We start from the raw sequence: 12,752 nt of genomic DNA on the forward strand, positions 1-12,752 counted from the left end.
AGCAATGATAACCTCCTAGACTTCAAGCAACGTAAGAACCCTTTCATAAATTTCATCTTCTATGATGATTTGTTGCAAAAAAAAAGAATAGGGGTTAATGGTGCAAGATGCAGTTTTTATACCTTCAAGATTTAACTGAAATATACTACTATAGTAGGTAGATAATCTTGCTCGTAATTCGTCTCAATGCATGATCCATGTTCAGTTAAATTAAACTTCTTCATCGTAAATAACTAGGATAAAATATATATTATCCCTAGCAATTCATATTTGCATGATTAAATTAAAACCGATATAAACTAAGAAGGACAAGTCTGGTTTTGGGATGAGATATCCACATGGATACCGGGAGATGACCCTCCCGCAGCTACTCCTTGGACTTTCTTAGGCCGCATCACAATTCGAACATGAAGGCAGTTTTAACTCTTTCTTTCGGATTTCCACCGTCTCTCTTTCGAGGCAAGGAGCCGTTTAAATGATTGACCACGAGAAGGGATAATAAGACCTTTAGGTTATTAGCTTCTTTGGAGAGGGAAAGGTTTATAATAGGGAGGAGAGGGAAAAGGGTGTGTAAGGAAAAGGGAACATGGGGGTTAGAAAGGGCTTAGGGGGGTGTGTTAAAAGGAATATGGGGGTGAAATACGGGCTCACAAGAAGGGACTTATAACTTTAAGTACGCGGAAGGGATTTGTGGGTTATGAGGCCAAGGGGTGTGGGGGTTTAACGGTCCCTTAGGAAGGGTTAAGGCCTTAAGACCGGGGCGGGGTGAAAGGATTTCTAAGGGGTAGAACGGGGAGGGGGGGAAAGGGTAAGGGAAGGGTATAGGAAGGGGGACTTGAGGGTTTCAAAAACCGGGGGGGGGGGGGTGTGAAAAGGTTCTAAGAAAAATCGGGGAGGGGGTTTGGTTTAGTGTAAAAAGGGAGGGTCTTAGGAGGGAATTCGGGGGAGGGGGGGTAGTCCCAAGCAACAGAAAAGGGGGCTTAGGAGGCCTTGGAAGCTTCTAAGAAACTTCCAAGGCTTCTAAAAAGCTGTTGGCGGCGGCAATAATTTGGAGATGGCGACGACGGAGGGGGGGTAGTCTGCAGGCGGCGGCGGCTCGACTCTATCCTTCTCTCCACATGACGTCAGGCGGCAGCATTTTAAAGGCAGGGCGGCAGTGTTATTTCCTTCGTCCTTCCTCCATCTCTCCTCATACCTATGGCCCTCACTCTTTTATATAGGGGAGGGGAGGGAATCCTCCCCCCTCGACGTGTCCCTCTGCATGATGGTGGAGCCAAGAAAGCTCCAGCGAGGAGCTTGCTGGCTCCTCTATCCCCCCTCTACCCCTCCAGCACAAAGCGTTGCCGCAACGAGAAGGAGAAACAAATAAATATTTGATATATTACTTAATCAACTGCAGTAAGGATGTGACTTTCTTGTTTTTGTACCACGCAAAGGTCCAATAAAATCCAAACCCCACTTCTCAAACTGTGCATAAGCAACAATGGACTTAGTAGGTTCTAGAATTACTACCCTTTTTGCATATGACTGGCAAGCATGACAAGTTTTACACAAATGAGCATTATCAGCACTTAGACTAGGCCAAGTAAGTCCTGCTACTAGAATTTTTCTTTTAGTAAGATCAAAACCAAAATGACCACCACATGCTTCCCATGCTTCCTCAGGACAAGAAGATAACCAAACAGGAATCTCAAATTTTAAATTTTTGCAACTACCTCATGTGGCCTTTTATCTTAAACAGCCAGTCCTTCAAAATATCTTTATTGGCTTCCCAATCATTTTGAACTTGTCTAACCACCAACATAGCATCTCCTTTTGTAAATATCTTCCTATATCCCAGCTTAATACACTATTTTAAGAGAGTATGTAATCTCGCATATTCAGCTTCATTGTTACTTTGTATCTCTTTACTTTCTTGAATTATAGAAAATACTTCTCAAAAATGAGAAAACCCAATCCTCCCTTTTTCAACACTCTCCTGTAATTGCCATAAAAAAACAAGGTAGCATATTTATCCTTCCTCTCCTCATAAATTTGCATTTGCAAAACTGATTTTAGTTTTATAACAGTTGCACTTTCAAAAGGTTCTTTACAAGTCAAAATATTAGCTAAGCTAGCTCTTATAGTATCCTCCTTTAAACATGTAAATTCAAAATCTTGCAAAGCCAACAATCACTTCATAACTCTTTTGGCATTTTTAGTAGATCGCAAAACCAGTAAGTACTAGTAAGTACTACAAATGGTTTTTGAATCAAGTATGATTTCCATCTTTTAATTGTATATACTAGCCCCCATACCAATAATTCTTCTTCCATCCAAGGTTTTTTAGTTGCTCCAATGGAGTTACTTATATAAAATACAAGCCTCATATAAGACACCCCCTTTCCCTTCTACATTAAAATGGCTCCCATTGCATTTTTCCCAACACTGATGCTAATGCACAAAGGTTCATCCTAGTTTGGAGGCATAAGAATTGGAAAAATGCTTAACTTTTCTTTATTATGCATTAATGCATCCTCTTCAATTTGCATCCAAACTAAAGGATCCCTTTGAGTTACTTTCTATAAAGGATATAAATACTTGGCCAGCATATGGAATGATCTTGATAGATACCTCAACTTTTGAATAAAGCTCATCAGTTCTTTTACAGTTTTTGGAGAATCCATAAGAAGTAAAGCCTCAACTTTACTAGGCTAAGGTGAAATACCATTAGCAAACACTTCATGACCTAAGAGTATCACTCTAGTTCTTGCTATTTTATATTTATCAGGGTTTAGCTGATCACCATCCACATCAAGTCTACATAAATATTCATTAAGTTTTTGAGAGTATAATGCCCTCGCGTTGTACATATAAAATTCATCCACAAACACTTGTAAAGATTTCCCAATGAAAGGGGCAAATATCCATCTAACCCATCTTGAAAAGTTGGTCTATACATTCATCGGACCAAAGGGCATTACTCTATAGAAGAAGCATCCCCCATGGGGTAATGAACATTGTTTTCTTTTATTCTTCTTCTGCTATTCTAATCTAGAAATATCCAAAGTATCCATCACACACAATGTAAAATTCATGACTAGCCACTTGATCCAAGATCTCATCCTGAAATGGAAGAGGATAGTACTCCCTCTTAGTCGCTACATTAAGAGGCTTGAAATCAACACATACTCTCCACTTTCCATTCTTATTTGGCCTCATTACAACACGAGACATGATAGATAAATCTCGCATCAAGCAGCTTCTGAATTTCAACTTTAAGTACATTTTCCTTTATTGTACCAAGTCTCCTAGGTTTTTGACCCTTATTTCAATTTGATATGGTGCACAATGCTATAAATACCCCTCAATTGGTGATATTATGCTGCAAAGAGTTTCGGGTATTTCTAAAAAATGCTAAATATTTATCTCTTTCATCACTCAAGTCATTTCCCAACATATTCATAAGCTTGGGTAGTCCAACATTCATTTCACGTTGTTGATCGCATCTTTTCTACATGAGGTTTGTACTTTCTGCAGGAATATTTTCAACTTTTTCCTCTCTTTTTGAACCTTGGATTGACAACCTAAAGAGGTCAACATCCCTAGAATGTAGGCTAGCTTCCCATTCTCTATCTTCCTCATCAAGGCTAGAATTTTTTGAATCACTACTTTCATCACCCATGTAGTATCACTTTCATATCCATTTTGAATAATAAACCTTGTTTTCATGTCAAAGATCACCCTCTTATGAGCTCGCTTCTTTAGATAGCGTTATTATTGACCTCTATACTAATCTTGTATGAAAATCATACCAATCCTCCATGGTAGTCCCAAAATGAGGCTCCCAAACATTTCACTTTTTGAGTTGTTTGTCATTTGAACCTTAAAGAGTGACTTCCCTGTCATTTTAAGATGAATTTGCAACATTGCTTCTTCAGTGATTACAAAAACGTGCGCAACACCATCAACATAAACTTGATCAATATTCCTTCCGTGTATCCATGCATCCATGACAGGTATAATGTCTTTCACATCACTCCAACATGCCCAATTCGTGTTTTTCCTTTCATGATGCTAACCAACCCATGCCATTGCCTTCTTAAAGATGAGTTCATTTGCAACAATTGACCATACGTAACCTCAGCCTTCTTACCTTTTAAATCTTCAAGAGAGTTGTAAGGAACTTGATTGACTCTCCAAGTAAAGTCCCCCATTTGAATCTTCCTTCATTATCTAGCTTTCTTACTGGTTTCTCGATTTTCTGCAATCTGTTTTTCCTTTTTAATCCTTACTACCCTCTAAGTTTTAGTTTTAGTATCTCTCTCTCTAGCCCTCCTGTTAGCTAAAACATCTGCATTTTTCCCATCACCAGACATGCTCGCTTCGATAAGATTCATACCCAATCACTACAAGGAAATGGGGGTATAGCAAGGATCATTTATGATGCAAATTAGCAACATTGTTATTGGTGTTGCATTTGCAACACAAATAAGAACGCCAATAGTGATGCCACTCTGAGAAAAAAAAGTAGTGAAAACTTGAGTGCGACATTTCGTTGCAAAGAGTTTGAGAGAGAGTGAAGGAGAGAGTGGCTTTGGGAGGGAGAGGAAGAGAATGAGAGAAGGAGATCTTCTCACCGCTGTCGCCGCCGCCGTTCATGAAGAAGAGGGAGAAGTGCACGAAGAAGAAAGAGGGGACATTGCGAAGAGGAGACAAGGAATCCATCCTCGGGCCTTTGCAGTAAGTACATTTCCTCCTCTTGGTTTGTTCTTGTTATTTCTTCTCTTCTTTTGTTTGTTTTTCCTGATAATGAGTTGCATTGAGGGAGAAAGAGAGGAATTGAGAGAGGGAGAAGAAGAAAGAAGCGCGTCTATTTCCGCGTCTATAGTTGCGTCTACACTGTCATCTGGACGCACTGACACACGTGCACAGTCGCACCATTTCTTCTCAAACATGCTTAAAAAACAAAGCTAAAAAACCTCCATAGATGATAAGATCCAACATGTGAAGAGAGAGACAAACAAACAGAGAAAGCAAACAAGATTGAGAGAGAGAAGAAGAACTCACCTTCTTTGCTTGTTCCAACGGGTGGTGGCGGCCAGGTTGCAAGCTCCTTGTCCTCCTTCTCCCTTCCCTTGGTAAGTTGCTTCAATCTTGTTCTCTTCCTTGCTATTTGGCTCTTGTTCTTTACTCTTTGGCTCTTCTTTCCTCCTGTCCTCTTTTTACTCTTATTTCCTTGCCTCATTGTCTTTATGAAGTGATAGATAGACAGGAGTAGTGATGTCGAGCTCGAACTGCAGAAAACGTGCAAAAAATGCAGGAAAGCACAGGTTTAAAAAGAAATCCACAACTTTTTTTAAATTTTTCTATACTTGCATGGCGCGTCTGTCAGCGCGTGTAATGGTGCGTGTATATGCGCTGATATTCCTGTTACACGCGCTTACAGACGCGCAAGAACAATTTAAGGAATCAATGCATGCATTTAGGGAATCAATTGACCTATGTGGTGACATATTGCAAATACACAAGTCAACCTTTGATTTATATATACATCCAATCATCATGCCCTATCCAATCACATTTGTATAGGGCATGATTGGATGTATATAGGGCATGAAATCACATATATGTAACTAGCTTTGAATAATTGGATGTATATTTGTAATACTCAGAAAGAAGTAAAGTTGGTAATGTATATCATGTCCTATGCATGTATATGCCCTATACATGTATATCATGTCGTATATACATGTATATCATGTCTGTATGATCCTATACATGTATATCATGTCCTAGCGTATGATCCAGGTGTAATTATGTCGTATATACATCCAATCATGCCCTATCCAATCATGTCCTATTCAAAAAAATACTAGCTGTTAAGAGGTTTGGTCATATTCACGTAACCTCTTGCTTGCATGATATGTTTTAAACTACTCAGAATCTTGGGAAATTTAAAGAAAAGATAGGATTCTTTGCCACCCAAGCCTACCCTGCTTACTCTATTGTTGCCTGAGAGATTGTTGCAAGGGCTTCCCCCAATTATGAGGTCAATCTTTCCCATTGCATCCACAATCTCAGCCAGCTTATCATCAGTAAGATCTCTAACATCATCCTCCATTTGAAATCGGCCTGTTTGTAAGGTTTTGTTTCACTAGCTGGCTATTATGTTTTTACATTTATCATTGATCTCCACAATAAAAACATCCTTGAAAATTATACCCAATTTGTGCAATGCCACTTCTTTCCCACCAAGGCTCGAGAATAAGGACAGAACTGTTAAACCTTGCGGATATAATTCTTTCAATGGTGAAAGACTGTACGCAATAGTATTGACCTGAAATGAGTTGCCTAATGCATCATACCAATCTGAAAGGGTAGAGCAGCCTCAAGTGTGGTCACGATCATATCCAAGCACCAGCTCAATCTCATGGGGTTCAAGTGGGGCAGCTTGGCTTGGGCTGACCCAAACCAAGTTCCATATTTTGCATGCCAGGACAATCTCATATTGAAGATAAGAATGTATCTTGCTTTCTTTGTGGGAAGAAAATATTTTTTTGATCAATCCACATATAGTGCTAGGGGCACCCCGTGTGTTTATGCAATTCAGCTTCTCTCTCGGATCCCATGGGCGCCAATACTTATTTGTTTTCGGAAGCACCTCAAAGATTGTCATGGGAGTAGGGGGAAGGATCAACCTTCTTCCATCTACTGGAAGGTTATAAACATAACCACCTCAGCCTAAAGCATGTTGAAAAATATCTAGAGTCTGTGAACTCTGGATCTATGCCATTAAAATGCCGTTTGATGGTCTCCCACTCTGAATTGGGAACTTTCTCAACATTTTCAAAATAGAAAAAGGGAGGGCCTTCCATCAAACTATTCAATGGTTTTGGCTTGCCTTTAAAAAAGCCAGGAATTCCAAACCCCATACCCTTTTTGAACTTGAAGGGTGGGATAGAACCTAGATCTGGACGTGATGTTTTTCCATTCATAGATTGAGTCTCGAGCCATAAAACACTCGAGTCTTCACTGGCACTTTTATCGAAGTCTAGAGTAGGAGTAATGCTGATCTTTGTTTTAAGGCTCAAGTAAGTGTACCATAGCTTAAGGGCTCTTTCATCTATCCAGTATATTTTGCTACAGACACCTCGTGAGGGTCCAGCATGTCTAGTTATTTGAACACCTCGTGAGGGTCCAGCATGTCTAGTTTGATCTTTTATCTTTTACTACTAGTGCACATTATTCAATGCACTTTGGTGTGAGGGTAAACATCTTCGAACTCAACATATAGATGAAAAGAGAAATACCCAAGATTGTGGTGTCCTTGCTCACTTCGAGGATGCCAATGGTACCATGGAAGGTTATTGTGGCTTGATCCAAGATATTCTGAAGCTTGACTTCAGACGATTCTTTATATATGTAATGGATGTGAAGTTGTTTAAAGAAGTGGTAACAAATGGTGAGTATTGCACAGTCAGACATCATCCAACTGGTTTTGTAATCATTGACTCTACAAAATTTCACCAAAACAAGAATGACACATTACTACTACCTCAACAATGCGAGCAGGTATATATGCAAAGCCTAAATTTTTTATATGTGTACATGTGATACATATACACAATATAATAAGTACTTAAGTTTTTTGCTTTTGTTTTTCAAATACTGGTTGTGCATCATCCAATGGTAAACAATAACCGATGGTGGTATGTCATCCCTATATCTAATCGTTCAAAACCAATATATGGTAATATTACCGACATGGAGATAGCAGATGACAATCCAACAATTAATGATGATGTGCATGATGACACCATAATGGATGATATGCATGATATAGTACAAGATGAACCTCGCGAGGATATTCAAGGAAACGCAGAAGAAGACAATAATGTGATTATCGATGATATTGATGAAGTTATTGAGCAATATAGCAACACATCTGATAGTGTGATAGACTTATTTGTTTCGTTACCTCTTGGTAACATAGACCTAGAAGTAGATAGTTTAGCAAGGGCTGATCTCATTGAAGATGAGATAGATCATTCACTGTAACATACTTAATTTGCTTATTGATTCAATGTGTGTTCCTAATTCTATGGTTTTTATAATGCGCACACGTGCATACTCAAGAATCAATTTCAGGTGGTTAAATAATTATTAACTTTGGTTTTTTAATTATGTGAATTGCAATTTTAGGTGGTTAAATAATTGTGCATCTACTGGCGCGTCTATATTAGCGTCTATTTGCGCGGATATCTAGACGCACAATTCGTGTCTATTTACACGCACGTTTATACGCACTTATACACGCTATGATAGATGCGCCCGACTTTGCGCGTCTAACATGCGTGTCTATGCCTCGTTTCTGTTGTAGTGGCTAATACCGACTGCTCTATGGCATTGCCAAAAACGATGCTTTTTGCGATGACGGGAGAAATTTTGTTATTTACATTTTCATCGCTTTTAACGTCGGTATAAGGCCTATATCTTGTAGTGCATGGGAACATATTTCAATGTATTTTCTTATGAGATCTTTGCCAAGTCTTCCATGTGATATCTAACATGTGTGGTTTTTTTGTCTATAAACTCACAAATTGAAGCAAGTTGAATTTGGAAGTAGCAACAATGGATCATTAGGTAAGGAAAGAGATTTGCTAGAATAAAGTTTGCTTGATCTCAACTAATACAATCCTATGACCAATAAATTTATGTTTGTAGGGACACTAGTCCTGTTGGTGTCCACACATAGTGTATGTATGGCTGTATTCACAGTTTGAATAAGGCTATGCTTCAAACACGCTTATATTTGACAACAAAATCTTCAATGGCAAAAGGACTACTCTCAAGGACCAACACACATAAGATTCACTCTCATCATTTAGCTACCTCCAGTCACATCATGCAAAGTAGACTAGCTAGATGTACGTGTAGATTCAATGTCCATGGAGAATTTGTCTTTAGTGTGCTTTTCTTGATTAGCTAAAATGTTTTTGTTGTCTTGATGAAAAGCAGCTAATTGTTGGATTTTTTAAGATACAAATTCGGCTATTTATTCCCCAAAACTTATCTCATTTGAACCTCTTTCTTTTTGTGAACATAGGTAATTGCGTATCACATCCGTCATGGATGTTTAAACGGATGGCTTCTTGACTAATGAAATCATGAGTGCCACTTACAACCCAAACTAAATGATGGTGCACTTCTTGAGCTCCACCTAAATCTCGAATGAAGTGGCTACTTTGCAACTTTGAGCTCTATCAGCCACTCCATTGTGTACACTCTTCGAAAAGTTCTCCAATTTATGGGCAAAACAACTTTATGCATGGTGTGCAAATGAACAAACTAACAAATAAATTAGGGTCCATACGTATGTCTATTACAGCCGTGAACGGCCAGAAGGTATTTTGTGGAATATGAGAAGCTTGCACGATCTAGGGGAAGCTAGACACCTGGAGACGTGTGCAACCATGCAAGGATCAGATGTGGCGCCGGAGGTCCGAGTCGAAGCCGCGCGACCTTCCATTCCCGTCTGACCGTCTCGCATCATATATAACAATACACGGAGTGCTCCTGGCTCATAGTTTCATACGGCGGCTGTCTCAGAAACTGTCCGGTGCAGTACGCAGGGTCAATATCTAGAATCGTATTATAACTCTTGCTACCAACATCTCCCTGGCTCTTGGTACTAAGATGGTGGGTGGGTCGACGATGGGTCACGATGGACCGCATTTACAAACGCAGCACCTGACTCGCATGGCAGCTCTGGCGTTGCTGCTTTCATTAATGACAGCGCCATTGCTGCAGTCCACTGCTGCAGCAGCGCGTGACTTCAATGAGGACGAAAATAAGCATTGCCATAGCAGAAAGGGGTGCGGCCACCGTGGCCAGCCTGCATACTACGAGGGGTCAGATATTGACCACAGGATGCAATTACAGGTGGAGGAGGCCGAGGAGCAATTGTTGGAAACGGACGGGGGTTCCATCCGTCGGTGGAAGGACGTGTCAGGCATGCTGACCCGTATGGGTCTCATGGATGCCAGGCTGGTGACGCTCAAACCGCAGGGCCTGTTGATGCCGCAGTACGCGAACTCCCATCGCATCCTGATCATCCTCAGAGGTAATAATATATGTCACGATTACAACGTCAAGTGATCCGCAGTTACATATTGATACTTGAAGTCCGCGCCGCGTCAATCCAATCCTCTCATAATAGAAATATAGAATAGAATGTAGAGGAATAGCCCGCATGAATGTAGCTTTGAAAGAAGGAGATTGATTTATTCATGAGCGTTGGTCGACATGGACATTAATTGGCTCCTTAAAATCGCAGGCTGCGCGAGGATGGGCATGATGCTCCCTGTGGGGATGAATGCCAACATTCGACGCGTCAACAAGGGCGAGCTAATTGCTGTGCCGCTTGGGTTGCCCTTCTGGATGCTTAACGATGGGAAGGAGCCATGCTGTTTCCTTACAATCGCCAACATTCGCGGGCCGATGATGCACGGCCGGCATGCCTACGAGGTATCTCTGTCTGGATATATGTGTGTCGCTTCCTCCCAACCTCATACATACACACGTATGTCGGGGGGATTTAATTCTGTTGTGTAAAGCATTGATGTAGCAAAATTGAGCTCATCTAAGAAAAAGCTGCTGTTGTACAAAGGCTTTCCATCTCACGGGCTCCTCCCATGAGGAGATGGGAGGCATCATGCGCGGCTTCTCCACGGACCTGCTCCGCTGCGCCTTTCAGATGGACGAGGAGAGTGTGCGCAGGCTGGTGAAGAGCCAGAAAGGCGTGGCCATCATCCGGGTCAAGGATGGCCTAGAGCTCCCAAGGGCAACCGTGGAGGAGGGTGACGCGGAGGCGATGGTGGATTTCAGTTACCACCTGGATCGAGCGAACCGTGACTTCCTCGTCGACGGAGCTGGCGAGCTGACCACGGCCAACGCCCAAAAGTTGCCGGTGCTCAAGCTCATGGACATGGCGGCAGCATGCTTGAAGCTGGACCCGGTAAGTGCGGTTGATGAGGCGTCTATTTATTACAAGAAATAAATTTGATTTTTATTTTGCCTTAGTATTCATGTATAGCATGCCCTCACGTTGTCATTCCTACCCATGATGATATGTACTAGAACGCCATGCTTACCCCCGGATGGTCCCCCACCGCGGATCAAGTGATCTACTGTGTCCGAGGGAGTGCCCGAGTGCAGGTGGTGCTCCCCAACGGCAAGCAGGCGTGCGACGAGGAGATGAGAGAAGGCGGCCTGATGATGGTACCCAAGAACTACCCCGTCACGATGCAAGCTGGCCAGGACGGCTTTGATGCAGCTGCGGTTTTCAACTGCCACACGTACGACTCACTATTACTTCCGTAAATTCTTTTAGCGTCTTCATTTTGGATTGATTCTAGTACCTTGTACATATATGTTCGCTCACCAGGAGTCCTTTCTTCACTTTCGTCTTCATGTAAAGAGTGCTTACATTTGTCGTTTATATGATCTCTATTCTGGCATCGGAGTGCAGCCCCTTGTTCATGCACTTAGCCGGGAAGAACAGCATCTTCCGTGCAATGCCCCAGGAGGTGCGCATGGCAGCCATGCAAGTGGGCCACAAGCTCGACCAGAAGCTCCAGGAGGCGCATCATCGCCATGCAGTCCTCTTGCCACCATCCCGCGACGACAGCCAGTACCACCACCGTCATCATGAGCACCGCTACGATGAGGAAGACGAGGAGGAGGAAGAAGATGTGCTCTCTTTGATCTCCTCTTCCAAATGAAGGGCGTCTCAGATTCTTTTGCGTAACTTACGCAAGAGCAGATCCGAGAGAGAGAAAGACAGACACGAGAGAGAGAGAGAGAGTAGGTGTAATGCCTATATATTATAAAGTCCAGCTCTTTTCCAACATCAAGAATCTTCAATCCATGTAACAGGACTCACGCCAAGTTTTGCAGCAAATCCAACCTCTCCTTGTATCCATCCAAACGATCGTTTGGGAATAGTGAGAATAAAACACGAGAGCTTTTAACTTTGTTGCTATGAAACTAATTTGATTGGTTCTTGATCACTTGGACAAATTCCATCTAAAATGATCGCAGAATTTTCTAATTATTGTTCCCATATAGTTATTTTTTCTAATTGCACTATGTTGCACGCCTTTTAGGATATTTAGTCCATCCATATTGAGCATTGCATTGAGTGTTCTCATAGACTTGATCATTTCTGGTCCATACTTAAACCATTTCATATTAATCTTTGTGGTGTGATTATGTATGTGCCTAATTATATAATTACACTATGTTGTAGACCTTTATAAGATTTTGGTCTAGTTTTTCACTTATCTAACAATATTTTGAATAAAAGGCAAAATGGATACATCTCTATTTAAACTTAAATCTATTTATAAATCAATTTATCCTACAATATAGTGAACATAAAGCAAACATGGCATGTCTCAATTAAACAAGCACACTTACTTTCTATATTTCTTTACAAACAAACCACTCACAATCCATTTTACATGGATTATGTTTTTAGCATGTTAATGCAATTAATGACGATCTATATTTCTTGGTCCTCTAATTAGTATGCTAATTGTATCTCATTAAAAATTTTTGAACCTAAATTATTTGATGCATTTCAAACACTTGAAGAAAAAAAAACTTTGACATTGATAGAATATTGTAGAAAGTGTATATTATATTGTCTATTATTTTGTAGCAATAAATACATTTACAATCATGAGGTGTATAATAGATAGAATAAC

At 40.8% G+C, this 12,752-nt stretch overlaps 1 protein-coding gene across 1 annotated transcript; it reads left to right on the top strand.

Annotated features, from left to right (window-relative positions):
- Positions 1–9,571: 9,571 nt before the first annotated feature.
- On the top strand, positions 9,572–12,069 carry LOC148010103 (11S globulin seed storage protein 2-like). The gene is made up of 5 exons (XM_087672763.1): positions 9,572–10,105; positions 10,319–10,509; positions 10,652–10,999; positions 11,122–11,339; positions 11,513–12,069. Exons 1-5 carry the CDS (start codon positions 9,679–9,681, stop codon positions 11,763–11,765), a joined length of 1,437 nt encoding a protein of 478 aa, XP_087528889.1. The 5' UTR covers positions 9,572–9,678; the 3' UTR covers positions 11,766–12,069.
- The last annotated feature ends 683 nt before the right edge of the window (positions 12,070–12,752 follow it).

This window comes from Lygodium microphyllum, chromosome 30 (assembly GCF_053477565.2).
Source record: "Lygodium microphyllum isolate KBCC chromosome 30, Lygodium_microphyllum_v1.1.10, whole genome shotgun sequence".
NCBI classification, from domain to species: domain Eukaryota; kingdom Viridiplantae; phylum Streptophyta; class Polypodiopsida; order Schizaeales; family Lygodiaceae; genus Lygodium; species Lygodium microphyllum.

Bases quoted from the DNA above. Each gene is read 5' to 3' on its own strand.
- LOC148010103 (XM_087672763.1), top strand. From the start codon at position 9,679: ATGGTGGGTGGGTCGACGATGGGTCACGATGGACCGCATTTACAAACG. The intron at 10,106-10,318 runs GTAATAATATAT...TTAAAATCGCAG, and splicing joins CATCCTGATCATCCTCAGAG to GCTGCGCGAGGATGGGCATG. The intron at 11,340-11,512 runs GTACGACTCACT...ATCGGAGTGCAG, and splicing joins GCGGTTTTCAACTGCCACAC to CCCCTTGTTCATGCACTTAG.